Here is a 14198-nt window from a genome sequence, read left to right on the forward strand (position 1 = left end):
GGCAACTAAATCCCTAAGTTAATTAGTTAGATTGATCTGATGAGTCTGTATTGAGGAGGAGGAAAGAAAACCCACGAAGGATAAAAGCATCCTCCAAGGCTAAGGCTATCTAGGAAGAATGAGAAGTTGGTTAATAAGATGTTTTTCTTGCCCTGTTAAATCATAAACAGAAAACAATGAGAGAGGATGAGACAGGAAGGACCACAGATGGGTGGGGGGTAGGTAATGGCAACTGATCTTTTGGCAATATCAAGATTGTCTAATGACCTGGATAAGTGTGTTGATACCAGGGTGGTAAAATTAAAGTGACTGAATATCAGTGTTTCTATCCTCATAGGATCCAAATATTTTTTGACCAAAGGGAGACATTTTGATTGAAGAAAGAAGAAGCTGAGGCTGGGAAAGGAAGGAGAGAAACAAAACTAACTGAGCACCTAATATGGGCAAGATATGGGCAAGATACTCCATCAGGAACCATTATATATTTCAAATTTAATCTAACTTCCCAGGGCATGTGGGTTGTTCAGTCAGTTAAGCATCCGACTCTTGATTTTGGCTCAGGTCATGATCTCATGACTCCTTGGATCAAGCCCCACAGTAAGCTCTATGCTGGCAGTGCACAAAGCAGAGCCTGCTTGGAATTTTCTCTCTCCCTATCTCTCTGCCCCTCCCCTGCTCGTGATCTCTCTCCCTCCATCTCTCTCTCTCTCTCTCTCTCCTAAAATAAATAAATGCATTTTTTTTTTTTAAATTTTAAAAACTTTAATCTGACTCTTCCAACAGCCCTCTCAGGTAGGTGTTATTTTGCCAACCTTACAGATAAGACATCAGAACCTCAAGAAGATGAAGTAACTTTTCCAAGTCCATACAGTTAATAAGGGCTAAAGGAATTCTAACATAGGATGGGCGAACTCATCACTCCATTCACCCAGCTGAGTTACCTACATTATCTTATTTTGCACTGATGTCAATTCTGGATGTCAGCACTATTATCCACAATTTAGAAATGAAGAAAAAGTGAGGTTAAGTTGGTATTTTTCAAATGCCATTCCACTGGCAAGTGTTAGCCTGTGATGAGGTTTTCAACAGTACAAAGATGTAGAAAATTGACATTGAATAAAGAGTCAAGTAACAAAATATTACTGCATTTTCCCTGAATCAGTCAATCTCTCTCCATCTCTCTACCTCTACATCTCTCTCTTTTTTTTTTTTTTTTTCTGTCTGCCTCTTAAGAATAATTTCTTTTGACCTTGGATCCTTTATATATTTGGAATATTAAAGTATTCTCTCTTCTCTGAAACATTATTGAAATACAAGTGTGTGTTTGTTTGTTGCTTTGTTTGTTCTAATGTCACAGTTTGAAACTGACAATCCCAATGTTTGTTGGTGTTTAACTTTATTCTTCTGTAAAATACCAAAGTCCAGGGACCTCAGTGTTCATTAACTTGCCCCTATTATCCCAGATGTGGGATATGGAGTTGGGACTCAAAATTCATTTACACCTGGCTCCAAAGCCTGGTATCTCCACATTAAAGTGAAGTCCCTTATCATTATTAGAAGTTCTCAGCATTACAGTCTTCCTGACATGTTGTGATTGTGTGTTGTGTGATTATTTCCCATGTACAAAGTTAAGTAATTAGCTGGGATTGTCTCAACTGCATAGTTTTGTTGTTACTTTGTCTGCTTTTTGGCCATGATATAACATTTTGTCAAATAGCTAGCTGTTCATTGCTCAAAAGCAAAGGAACAAACTGGTTATTCTGGTGGTGTTGTTGTATATGTGTATATGTGAGAGAAGTGTAATCATTTTAATAAAGATGTATTCATGGCATATCCCGTATCATAATTTGCAGACCCAGCTGTGCTCCCTGCTAGGTCTCCTGGATAATTAAGTAGGTAAGCTGCATATTGAAGCAGCTGAATTTGTGCATGATTTCCTCATCAGTCTTCATATTTTATCACTTGAATTTCTGGATATAGGTATATTGCTAATCAGGTTAAATTTTACCTAACTGACATGGAATGTTTTTGAAAGCCTGTACCTGCCTTTGATTGTACAATTTTATGCAGTTCTCAAGATTAGTATTGAAACTTTTTTGGTCTCTTGAGACAGAAAATAGTTACTTTGTATAATTAATCAATTATTCACCAAAGCTAGTTATATCTGTATGCATTCTTCTGCAAGTGAAATTGCATTTTTTAATCATACGTGCATGAGGGAAAATGACGTCTGAACTTTTCCCTTTAGTTCAAGAGAATTTGAGATTCAAATTGGTAGGGAAGGAAGACCTTAAGTTTGTAGGCACTGTTCCATCTTAAAATCACATTTTTTAATGAACATATATATTCTCCTTTAGGCAAACTGTACATAGAAAATAGTTCTAAAGATGGTTGTAACTCATTGCAAAGTGACAGATCAGCCATGTCCCCAAGAAAAGAAAAAGAAAGATAAAAAGGGAGAAATGAGAGAGAAAGAGGGAGAGGGAAAAAAAGAGAAAGAAGACGGAGGGAGGGAAGGGAGGAGGGAAGGGGTGGAAAAACAGATAAAGAGAGAAACAGTTTAAGAGATGGAAAGGCAGACAGCCAGAAAGACAGACATGTGTTATGTGTTATTTTAAAATCAACAAAAATGCTAAAGCACAACAAAATTGTCTGTTTTGGCCTCCCTAATTTTATTGTTGCGCTTTGACATTTGTCAATAGAAAAAGTTTGGAACATTTATTTCTGTCTGTTTTACATGTGCTATCTCTATGATTTTAACTGTATAATTCTGTATTATATATTTTAAGCTTATATATTTTTCATATTAATAAATAGCCCACAAATGTCTTAATGACTATAAAATATTTCATCTGATTTTTAATTAACCAGTTTGTTTATATTCAACTATTATTTTGTTTTCTTTTTCACTACTTTACAAATCCCAAAGTAATACTTCTGAGTGAAAGGTTTTCTTTTTTTATTTTTATTTTTAAATGTGGATTATTCTCTTCAGAGAAAGACTATCCAAAATGAAATATACTGAATCATGAACATGTTTAAAACCACTGTATCTGCCTTACTAAATTATTTTCCAAAATATCTATATTATTTCTGTACCAGCCTTGTAAAACAGAGAAGGCAAGAGAGAGAGCAAGAAAGAGAGAGTGAAGTCCCTTTCGCCATGCTGGAGCCAACAGTAAATGCATAATTTTTGTTTGTCTCCTTGTTTAAAAGAAAAAAAATTTTAAAAATCTTATTATTATAGTGATGATAATTTTTTGGTGTAATAACGTTGTATCATTTTTCTTCAATGTCATTGTATCAATGCAAATGCATCTGAAAGAGTTAATGTAGAAATACTTTTCCTTCCAAACTGTGTGGACCACATATATCATTATATGGACAATTATTTGTTGAAAACATAATTATCAGGGAGTCTGCTATGGTATAACCATAGGTATGATTTACTGTGTATCGCGTATCTCATATGTATCAAGTGCTTTGTCCCAGGTGGTTTACAAATCCATTTTTATCTTCATCAACATCATTGCTACTATAATATATTGAGATCTTAGTAATAAGAGGCACTGAGCTAAGCGCTTTAACTCATTTTCTAATGTAATCTTTACAGATGTCTATAGAATAATTTCTGCATTTTAAAAAGATGGAAATTTGGATTAAGAAAAGAATGAATAACTTATTGAAGACCACGAAGCTAGGAAGCAATTGATCTAAGGATTTGATCAGTGGTTAAGCCAGACTTCTTAGACCACAGGCTTAACCACTACCTTATTCTGTGTAGTCATAAAATCTTTTGTATGAAATAGCACTTTCTATTTCTTTCCATGATATACAGTTCAATTCCTGATTGTACCAGAAATAATTAAAAGAATTAAAAGTCAGTAATTATTCTAGGTAGTGTTAGGAAAAGAGACAAAAAAATATCAATATGACAGAAAGTTCTGTATGTGTATTTGTACTTAACAATAGTAATAAAAAGAAAATCTAGGAGTCTGAGTAGTTAACAGCAGAGACTGATTCTCTCCTGCTTCCCTCTTCCTCTTCTGTGCTTGAGACTTACATGACCGTTGATTTGGCCCCATATTTCGTATTTGCAATGTCAATGTCAACTCATAAATTGTTGATTTGTAATCATTAATGATTATAAAATTAATATGAAAAATAGTGGAAGAGGGAGAAAGGAGAGAATGTTTGTTATTTGTCAATATTTATGCTGAGTATTTTTGTGCTTTCTCATTTTATCCTCAAAATAATTCTGTGAAGAAGTATCTCCATTGAACTGAGACCCAGAGATAAGTAATTTATCACATTGCTTTATCAAGATCACCAATGAATAAACATCAGAGCTAAAATTCAAACCAAAGTCTACTTTACTCCAAAGATTATTGCCCTTAGGAAAAATTACCTTTATACTACAATATTAGAAATGTGTCTTTTTTTTTAATTTATTTTCTTGTCTTCCTTAACTCTAATTGTTTGGAACTTTTGGCAATCTGGGTGATGTTAGCAACAAATGTGAGGGAGCCTCAGAAAGAAACTTCCCCTTTATGTTTTCACTAAGTGGATGCCTGCTTTATCAATGACTAGAAAGTTGATAAGATACTTATTAAGGCATGATACCTGCAAGTTATAATTATGTTGCCTCTCTGAGAAACACTAAGAATTTTATGAACTTCGTCTCATGAAACTTCTACAATGCCTGTGAGGCACAGAAAAAAATAATTTTTAAAGGTAGTGTTCATTATAAGATCAAAGTATCAAAAAAGGTTCAAGCTGTCTTTCAGCCACATAACATTTTCTTTAATGTTGAAATTTAATAAGTTTTCATTGTTCAGATGATCAAAGGCTTGTCTGAAATAGTCAGCCATGCTTGCATTAATGAAAGAATAGACTCTGCTGAAAATTCTATAGTATTTTCAGTGACCTCAAGTGAAGCGCCACACAAGACAGGGTTTTAAGGTCAAATAGATTTGGGGAATGGTTATATTATATACCCTAATAAGAGATTTATAATGCATATGTGTATTATGAAGAAGCAGACTTCAAATTTAACTGTGCATTTGAATTGTTGGAGTGCTGATTGAAAATGCAAACCCCATTGTCATAGGACTCACTTATCACCCGGGAGCATCATGTTTTAAAAATCACCTTACATAATTATGTGGACAGGTCATGCAAGACCAGAACTTTAAGAAGTTGCGTATTAAAGGCTTTGAGAAGAACTACTTTAAATACCACTGTTTGATGTTCAAATAAACTTTCCCCTGAACGTGTATGACCTACAAACTCCATTATTCCTAAAACCTATTTTGGGGTATCTTACACTTTGCAGGAAACTGTGCATTAATCATGTTTTTTGGAGCTTGATTTCATACATTTGTTAATTTTTCAAAGGCTGGATGCAAACATAATAAAAACACGAGCGAGTTGTATTATTACAACAAAAATTGAATAGTTACAATATTCTAGGGAAAGATTCCAGGTCTTAATTCAAACCCATAGAACATAAAAAGAAATGCATTTCTTAGTTTCTAAGATTACTCTGTGCATCTCCTTAAAATTCTTTAGAATAAGGTAGTCAAGATTTTGACTAATGATTCCTATTATTATAACTGTTACCTTACTTTCCTACTCTAATAGGCTTATATAGAAGAAGGGGCAGTGTGTAACCATTTTGGAGCTTCAGTTAAATATACCTAAATCCGATTGTATGAAAAAAATCAGGCATTTATTAAAATTCTGAAGGACTGAAATATTTTCATAGCCAATGTTTGTTTTATTCATTTATTATTTATTCAGAGATTTCATATTGACCACTTGTTATCTGCTGGCATCAAGCTGAGTTCTAGAGCTGATAAATGTAGCCTCTGTCTTCAAGGAAATGAGGAGCCAGACATACTTATACATATGAAAACAATCCTAAGTGATATAATTTTTATGTACATTGTGCCTTTAGAGCAGGAAAGTATGACTCAGTCTTTCTAGTAGTGGAAATGACTTTCTAGAAAGGGAATGAGTAGCTGGTTGTCAGGATGTCACAGTGGAGACTTTTATGAAGGTAGGATGACATACGTATGGGTGTGGACTGGTAAAAGAGCATGGTGTGAATTCAAGTAAAAGAAATATGGTGCAAGAATAGGGAATGTAAAAATAACATTACTCTGAAATCCAAATTGGATTAGGTTAAGCCTGCTTTGGAACCTCTTTAGTTATCATCTACTTGATATTTATAGGATGTTAGAGTTTGAGGCCTGCTTCGATCTCCTCCCCCCTGTTAGATCCCAAGGAAACAAACTGAGTTGTTCAAATTCAGAGCTATCTGTGGTCATGGACTATTAAAGTCCTAGGCTTTGTTGTACACATGGAAAGGATTACAGGAAATCACACACACCCCAAAAAAGCATATTCTTACAATAAATAATTTTTGTAGTTACTTTGAAAAAATGTTTAAAATAAAGAGAAAGAAAAAAGGGTGGGTGGAAGAACGAGAGGTAGTATGGAAAGAGAAGAGAAGCAGGCAAGGAAGGAAAAAATAAAGGGATGGAGAGAAGGATAGGGCATGAGAGAGAGAGAAGGAAGGGAAATTCAATATTTTAACCTTAGTTAAAATGGAAATGGAGCCTAATTGGAATACACTGACAGCAACTCTTCTTCAAAACTGTTGAGGTTAAGAAGTAAGATAAGAATTCCTGGTTAGGAGAGAAGCAAACCATGAGAGACTCTTGAATGCTGACAAAAACTGAGGACTGATGGATGTGGGGGGAGGGAAGGGGATGGGCATGGAGGAGGACACTTGTGGGGATGAGCACTGAGTGTTATGTGGAAACTAATTTGACAATAAACTATTAAAAAAAAATGTATTCAAAAAAAAATTTTTTTTGGGTAAAAAAAAAGAATTCCTGGTTAGTAAAATCTAAGATCTTCTCTTCCAAAATGTAATCTTTTTTAAAGTACTGAGGCCTTTATTCTACAAAGATTGATGATTATATTGTTTAAATTGCTTCTCGGCTTGCAATATTGAAGTTCCTGCAGGCATACAGACCACTGACATATTTAAACCTTAGAGTATAGATGCATCACAGATACAGCAGTTTTATAATTCTTTACTTCTGTTTAACTGCTTTTACAAAGAAACAACTTTCCATTGGAATGGAAGTTTATTGTAGTAGCTGACCATCCTAAGTGCCCCTGAGATTCCCGAACAAACTGTGAATGCTTTCTCTCTCCTTGCATCCCACTCAGGTTGCGATGAGTTTATTTTGCCCCTGGCTCGCCCTTCCAGCCTGCATCAAAGGCAAAGAAGGCTTTCAGAGGGAAGAATTCAAAGGAATTTTTCTCTCACCTTCTTCATTTAACTTCACCAATCTATTTTCATTTGCAGCTTTTACAAGAGGGCAGGACCTGTTCAATGAAGCACAATGACAATCCCCCAACCAATGCTACAATAGAGCCAGTGACTACCCCACAGGTAATTTATTTGTTTGCTTGTTTTTGATTATGTCAGGAAGCACTTCTTGAATCCTTGGGGCCCAATGGTTTTCTCTGTGACTATAGCTGAAACAGGGATGTTGTATTTACTAATACAAGAGACTTCCTTTACCTAGTGTCTTTGGACATTTCCTTGACCACTGTGCCTGCAACTAAGTTTTTCGCTTGATCATCTGAGATCCTCAGAAGAATAAGGGTGAAGGAGGTACACCCCACCACACACACACACAACCAAGAAACAAATCAAAAATATGCATCTATTCCTTATGCAACAAAAAAAGATAAGAAGAGGATTTGGGGAAGCAGATGAGGGAGAAAGAAGTACATATCTCCAACAAAAACAAATAACAAACAGAATTCAGGAACTTCATTATGAACTTCTTTCTGTACTGTTATTTGATCAAAAATATTATATCATAGCAATTTGTAGGGTTCATTTCACTTAACACAACATTTCCTAACATATGGAATAATCAGAGTTGAATGGTTTGGCCTAAGTTTTCTCAAAATAGGTTTTGAAATACCTTGCCATTTGTCGACAGTATTTTTTGTATTTCCGTGAATTAGAAATATGGACATATTTACACTTATCGCATTTGGGTCTAGCATTCTTTTCTGTAGGATATTTGTTGAGATAAAAATTTACATTACTACTCTGTTAAGATTTTAATTTTTCCTTAAATGCATATTTATTGCAACTATTCTAATTGTTTTTTTTTTTTTTCCTGTTGTGTTTGACAGAAATTGCAAATCCTTCCTTGTACTGAATGTGAGGTGAAACAAACCCCGGAAAAACAATTGACCAACTTTGAAGGGAGGGCAACTAGAGAAGAAAAAATACTGTAAATATCAAGAAACTGTGTTTAAAACATCCATTTATGATTGTCTTCATACTCTTTTTCAACCACAGGCTTGATGGAAATACTGAGTTTTTAAAGCATGCAACTTTTTCACAGTTTTATGTAACTTTATATAGTCTACAAATTTTCCAAAAGATTCCAGGCCAATTATGATCCTTAAGCAATAACCTAATTAAAATGGATATCCACAGTCTTAAATAGTCATTGTCATCAGTAAATTGCCCAGTATAGATTGCTCAGTTTTGAACTCAAACACAGAATGACATTTAATTCTTCTGGTTCATTGGCTATCTAGTACTTTCATCACCTAGTTTTGAAAGTAATTGGAAGACGATAAAATGTTATCGACCCTTGACATTCTTACAATCCAAATTGCAACCATATCATAAAGATTTGTCCACATTGGCCAACGGGAGTCACTTTCTTTAAGGTTGGAATCTGTGTCAACCTGAACATATTGTTTATATGAGGGTGTTATTGCTACACTTATTATTTTGAACCATGTCTAAATAATGTCAAGGCAATTCTTTCAGATTTTTAGTCAGTTTATAGAATTCACAAAGTGTGTTTGGTAGGATGTAGACAAAATATCTGGATGAATGACTAAATTTCTGACATAATTGATGAGATTTTTTTGGCATTCTATAGACACATCCCTACGGTTGTGTGCTGGAATTACTCCAAGTTAGGAATTGAGTTCTTTGAAATGCTTGGCAAGATTTTTTTTTTTCTATGAAATTGGGTAGTGGAATGTGGGATGATAAGAGGATTGCAAAACAAAAATATGCAAGCAGATAATTTACATTTAAAAATGGGGATTTCATGAAAGTAAAACAGATATACATAACCAATAAACCCAGATTTGTATATTTTGATAACAAAAGTATTATTAAAACAAGTCAATGGCTGTGATCATCTTTGAAGTTGGGTCTCTACATAGGAATACCGCTAATCAAACAAATGCAGTCCTAAATAATCTGCAGGTATCTCAAAAGCAGCAGGAATTGATACCCGAATCCTGTTTGACTGATAGGATTGATACAGCATCAAACTTAAAGACTCGAGTTAATGAGTTCAATGACACAATTAAGTTGTCTGCACTGAATAGATTCACTTCTGCTGGGTAGATTCATTTTGTAAATGCACAAAATATATAAAACCATTGGTTTTATAGAATGGGTCTTCCAAGCCACACTGTGCCCTGGCATGCTGTCTTAAAGGATATTGTTACTTTAAAAAAGAAGAGAAGGAAGAAGGGAGGGAGGGAAGGAGGGAAGGAAGGAGGGAAGGAAGGAAGGAAGGAAGGGGAGAAAGAAAGAAAGAAAGAAAGAAAGAAAGAAAGAAAGAAAGAAAGAAAGAAAGAAAGAAAGAAAGAAAAAGAAAGAAAAGAAAGAAGAGAGAAAGAGAGAGAAGAAAAGAGGAAGGGGAGGGTAGGAAGAAGGAAGGGAATTTGTAATCAATAGATGGACTTAAATTCTGATGTATAATGCACACCTTTGATCACAGTGACATATTCCAAGAAATTTAGTAATTTGGAAAAATGGCAAACTGTCATAAATAGTGTTAAGTATTACTGTGATATAATCATGTAGCAATTATACTTGTGGAATAATTCAGTGTCATTCATCAGTAGTATTCTAGATTATTTTAGATTCTTCTTGGCTCCCCAAGAAGAAAAGAGGATGTACTTTATAGATGGTCTATTAGAGATTTCAGATGAAGTGACCAGGGCAGAAGAAAAAAATGAAGGTCTAAAGTTCCTACTGACTCCTTAGCCTAAAACTCATTTAATGCTGTGAGATGGAATATTGCTGATTTCTGAGTTCTGTTCCCTACAATTTCCCCACTGCACCTAGAATCCCTAACCTCCGCAAAGGTTTATAGAAGGAAAGTAGATAATTTAGTTTTCATTTAGGTTCACTTCCCCACTCCCACGCTCTGCTCCCACTTCTCTCCTGGACTCTATGGACCCTATAGAAAGTTAATCACCATTTTACCTTAGCACATGTTTTGAGGCATCTTTGGAACTAATGAAAAGAGAATCAAGCTGATATGTTCTGAAACATTTATAAGATGCTGGAAGATAAGAATTCGGCTTAATATGAATCAAATTTAAACAGCTTCATTTGTGAAAATTTCCTGTGCTCTAAATCTCCACTCTAGTGTGTGACAATAATCAGTCTGTTTCTCTTAATTACTGACATGATCAAGTGGGCTTTACATAAGCATAATGTGTAGATATTTTTCTTTAAGAATAGATAGTACTATGCATCCTACAGAGTTACTGTGGTATATTCATTGCATTATTTGTTTCAGAACAAAAAAGAATTGCAGCAGAAGTGCTTTATAAATATTTAGAAATATTCTGGGAGTTCCTTTTAATAGTCAAGCACGGAATTTCTTTTTTCTTAGTATGTTATGTGCTTTAGCAGACACATTTTATTTCTCTCAGTTCTTTAATTGCTTTAAAATAGCATCAGAAAGGCTTAAATGCTTTACTTACTTGTGTGGCTTTGTCCGTAAAAGAGATGACATTTCTTATTATTTATTTTAGTTAACAGCTACATAAATTGATGTTGTTCTTGAGAAGTTAACATTCCTAGCCTAATTACCCTCATGGGGAAGAGCATATTAACCTAAATGTTCAATTCAGATACTATAACTGTGCCTATAATGGTACATAGTGAAAGATCACTTAACCTTAGCAAAATATGATGGGCTCCTATTGAGAAATTAACATCCTTTCCAATGGAATAACTTGTTTTAATATAGGTACTAACAAAACTAACAAAAACATATTTCTCTAGTTATTTTTAAATACTAATCAATGCTATATATTCAAAGTTAGGAATTTGTTTCAGACTTTGTTTCCTTTTATATGCATTAACTATGTCAATTGGGCAAATGCCTAAAATGTGTAAGACCTAACTGAATGCTGACTATGTCTATCCAATGCCAACCTGCTCAGAAACAAAGTGAATAATTCAGTAACTCATCTAGATGTGGTTTTCTGTGTGATCTTAATTCTCCGACTACTGACTATACTAGATGGCTAACTTTTTTTCATTTTTAGGCAGATATTTAGCATTATAGTGTTATTTCAGACACAATTCTGTTTCATAAAATATACTGGATTACAAGTCTAAGACAGTTATATGAGAAGCAGACCTTTACTGTTTTACACTACAATGTGGATAGCTGGATTAAAACAATTATTTGTGAACTTGGCTGTAATGGAATCGTATTTTTATAGCTCAGGTACTGTAATTAAAACTAATTGCAAGCAGAGGCTGAAATTATTATTGACATCATAGAGTAAAGTGAGCTGGCCAGACCTGGAGAGTTATGAAAACATATACTTGTTTACTTAGGGGGCGTTTTCGTAGTCATGTGTACAGTCTTCAATTTCCCCAAACTATTTGTTGGATTATGTTACATAATATTAATGGTCAATGATGAAGAATAAAAACTACTGAAAGATGGCCTATTTTTGCTCAATAAAGATTTGTTACCAAGACTGCAATGTATATCCTCCTACATAAGCTAATTGAAAAAGCAAATATTAACATTAAAAATAGTACTTGCTTCTGTGTATTAACGGCTAAGGAACTTTGTGAAATATCACCCCGGGAATATCTTCAATCTCTTCTTTGCCAATGTCACAGAAATCCTTCATTTCATATAGAGGTATTTTGTCTTGCTTTGTTTTGTTTAATAGAGTTTCATGATGGCAACGATTTTTGTCTTTTTGTTTGCAAATGAGTTTCGAGTGCTTAGAACTAGCTTCCTCCTAAAAGGTGCCCAAACGTTTGTTGAATGAATGAATTCAAAACCTGAAGCAACAAGGGAAGAAAAAGCAGAAGTAAGCATATTCTCCTGTGATAATAGGGAATCATATGATGTAGTCTTTTAGGAAGAGAAAATAAAAACAATGTTTTAGTTTAGTTTAATTTTGTTTTCAGGATATTTGTCCATGCTTTTTTCTCTGAAAGATTTATCTACGGGCCTGTGGCTATGACTTTAAGCAGAGTAGATGTGAGTGGCATTTCTGGATGAATTTTGGAATGCTGCTCAGTGTGATAGACACAATTCGCATGGCACAGGTGCGTTTTTAACTGGAATCTAGCTTTGACATTCACCTGGACTTAGGTGGGGCCACTTACTTTCTTTAAGTATTAACTTCTAACCTCTTGGGTCTTAACTTGTTGGACTTAAATCAGAGATTTTCTTCTGCATTCTGCTGCATTCTTCATTCTCTTAGTCCTAAAGCAGATATAGCTCCGGGGCAGTGAGGATGGGGGCTCTAGCCTCCATACACTCTCAGTTTCAACTAGAAGTACCTATTCTCTTATGGATTGTATTTGTTGGGCTTACACATTCTCAATATACTTTTAATGAAGAAAGGGAGTCTAAGTCTAATGTGATTTAAAAATCACTGAATAACAATAGAACTCCCCTATGACCCAGCAGTAGTACTGCTAGGAATTTACCCAAAGGATACAGGAGTGCTGATACACAGGGGCACATGTACCCCAATGTTGATAGCAGTACTCTCAACAATAGCCAAAACATGGAAAGAACCTAAGTGTCCATCAACTGATGAATGGATCAAGAAGATGTGGTGTAGTTATACAATGGAATCCTACATGGCAATGAGAAGGAATGAAATCTGGCCATTTGTAGCAACATGGATGGAACCTGAGGGTGTTATGCTGAGTGAAATAAGTCAGGCAGAGAAGGACAGATACCATATGTTTGCACATATAGGTGGATTAGGAGGAAGTTAATGGAGGACCATGAGGGAGAAGAAGGGGAAAAATAGTTGGGGAGAGGGAGGGAGACAAACCATGAGAGACTCTTGAATGCTGAGAACAAACTGAGGGCTGATGGGGGTGGAGGAAAGGGGAAGGGGGTGATGGGCATGGGGGAGGGCACTTGTTGGGATGAGCACCGGGTGTCATATGGAAACCAACTTGACAATAAACTATTTAAGAAAAAAATAAATAAAAATAAAAATCACTGAATAAAATGATTTCTGTGATCCCTTTCCTCCATTTATTCCTTCAGTCAGCCAGTCATTCAGTTACTCAAAAAATATTCTTTGAGATTCTAAAATGTGCCTATTCCTTTTTTCCTTTTTTGGTTAAAAAAAACAATGGCAAGAGAAAGTAGTAATTACGAATACTAATATTGCACATATAAGGTGCCAGCCACTGTTTTTAGATCTTTTTCAATAAATTACTAAATATTCTAGGCTTATTTGAGACCAATATTACAGTTATCTTTATTTCACAGAGGAAATTGAGGTAGAAAAATGTTCATTACATTACCCGAGATCTCACAGGAAGAAGGAGAGGTTGCATATAGACCTGACATGAGTTGCTGGAATCCATGTGATTCACCCCATGACCACATTGCCTCTCCTCAAAGGCCAGAATCCTGCCTTCCTGGAGTTTACAGTTTAGAGGAAGAGACCACAAATGAAGGAAACACACAGATAAATGCATGACTGCCTAGGACAGGAAACGTTCTTCCTTTTTCCCTTCAAGTTTTTTTCATCTGGTTTAAGAAGTAAATTGACACGAGACAGATTCACAGGAAAAAAAACTTATTACATGTGCATAATGAAATTGAAACTTAAAGAAATCACCAAAGCAAGCAGTTTTTATACTTTTTTAGACAAAGGGACAATAAATCTGTGAGAAATTGGCAGGACAAGGAAAAATTAATTTTGAAAGCTTTAGTTAAGGGTACCTGGGTGGCTCAGTTGGTTAAGCATCCGACTTTAGCTCAGGTCATGATCTCACAGTTCGTGGGTTTGAGCCCCATGTCGGGCTCTGTGCTGAC

The 14198-nt window shown here is 34.9% G+C and overlaps 1 protein-coding gene across 1 annotated transcript in view; it reads left to right on the plus strand.

Annotated features, from left to right (window-relative positions):
• The window catches only part of LUZP2 (leucine zipper protein 2), a 33426-nt gene extending 20703 nt beyond the window's left edge, over positions 1-12723 (plus strand). Inside the window, 4 exon segments of the mRNA XM_077761422.1 lie at positions 7385-7471; positions 8233-8333; positions 12314-12386; positions 12388-12723. Coding sequence (XP_077617548.1) covers positions 7385-7471; positions 8233-8333; positions 12314-12386; positions 12388-12477 — 351 coding nt within the window. The 3' untranslated portion in view covers positions 12478-12723.
• The last annotated feature ends 1475 nt before the right edge of the window (positions 12724-14198 follow it).

This window comes from Crocuta crocuta, unplaced genomic scaffold (assembly GCF_008692635.1).
Source record: "Crocuta crocuta isolate KB4526 unplaced genomic scaffold, BGI_CrCroc_1.0 scaffold884, whole genome shotgun sequence".
NCBI lineage: Eukaryota > Metazoa > Chordata > Mammalia > Carnivora > Hyaenidae > Crocuta > Crocuta crocuta.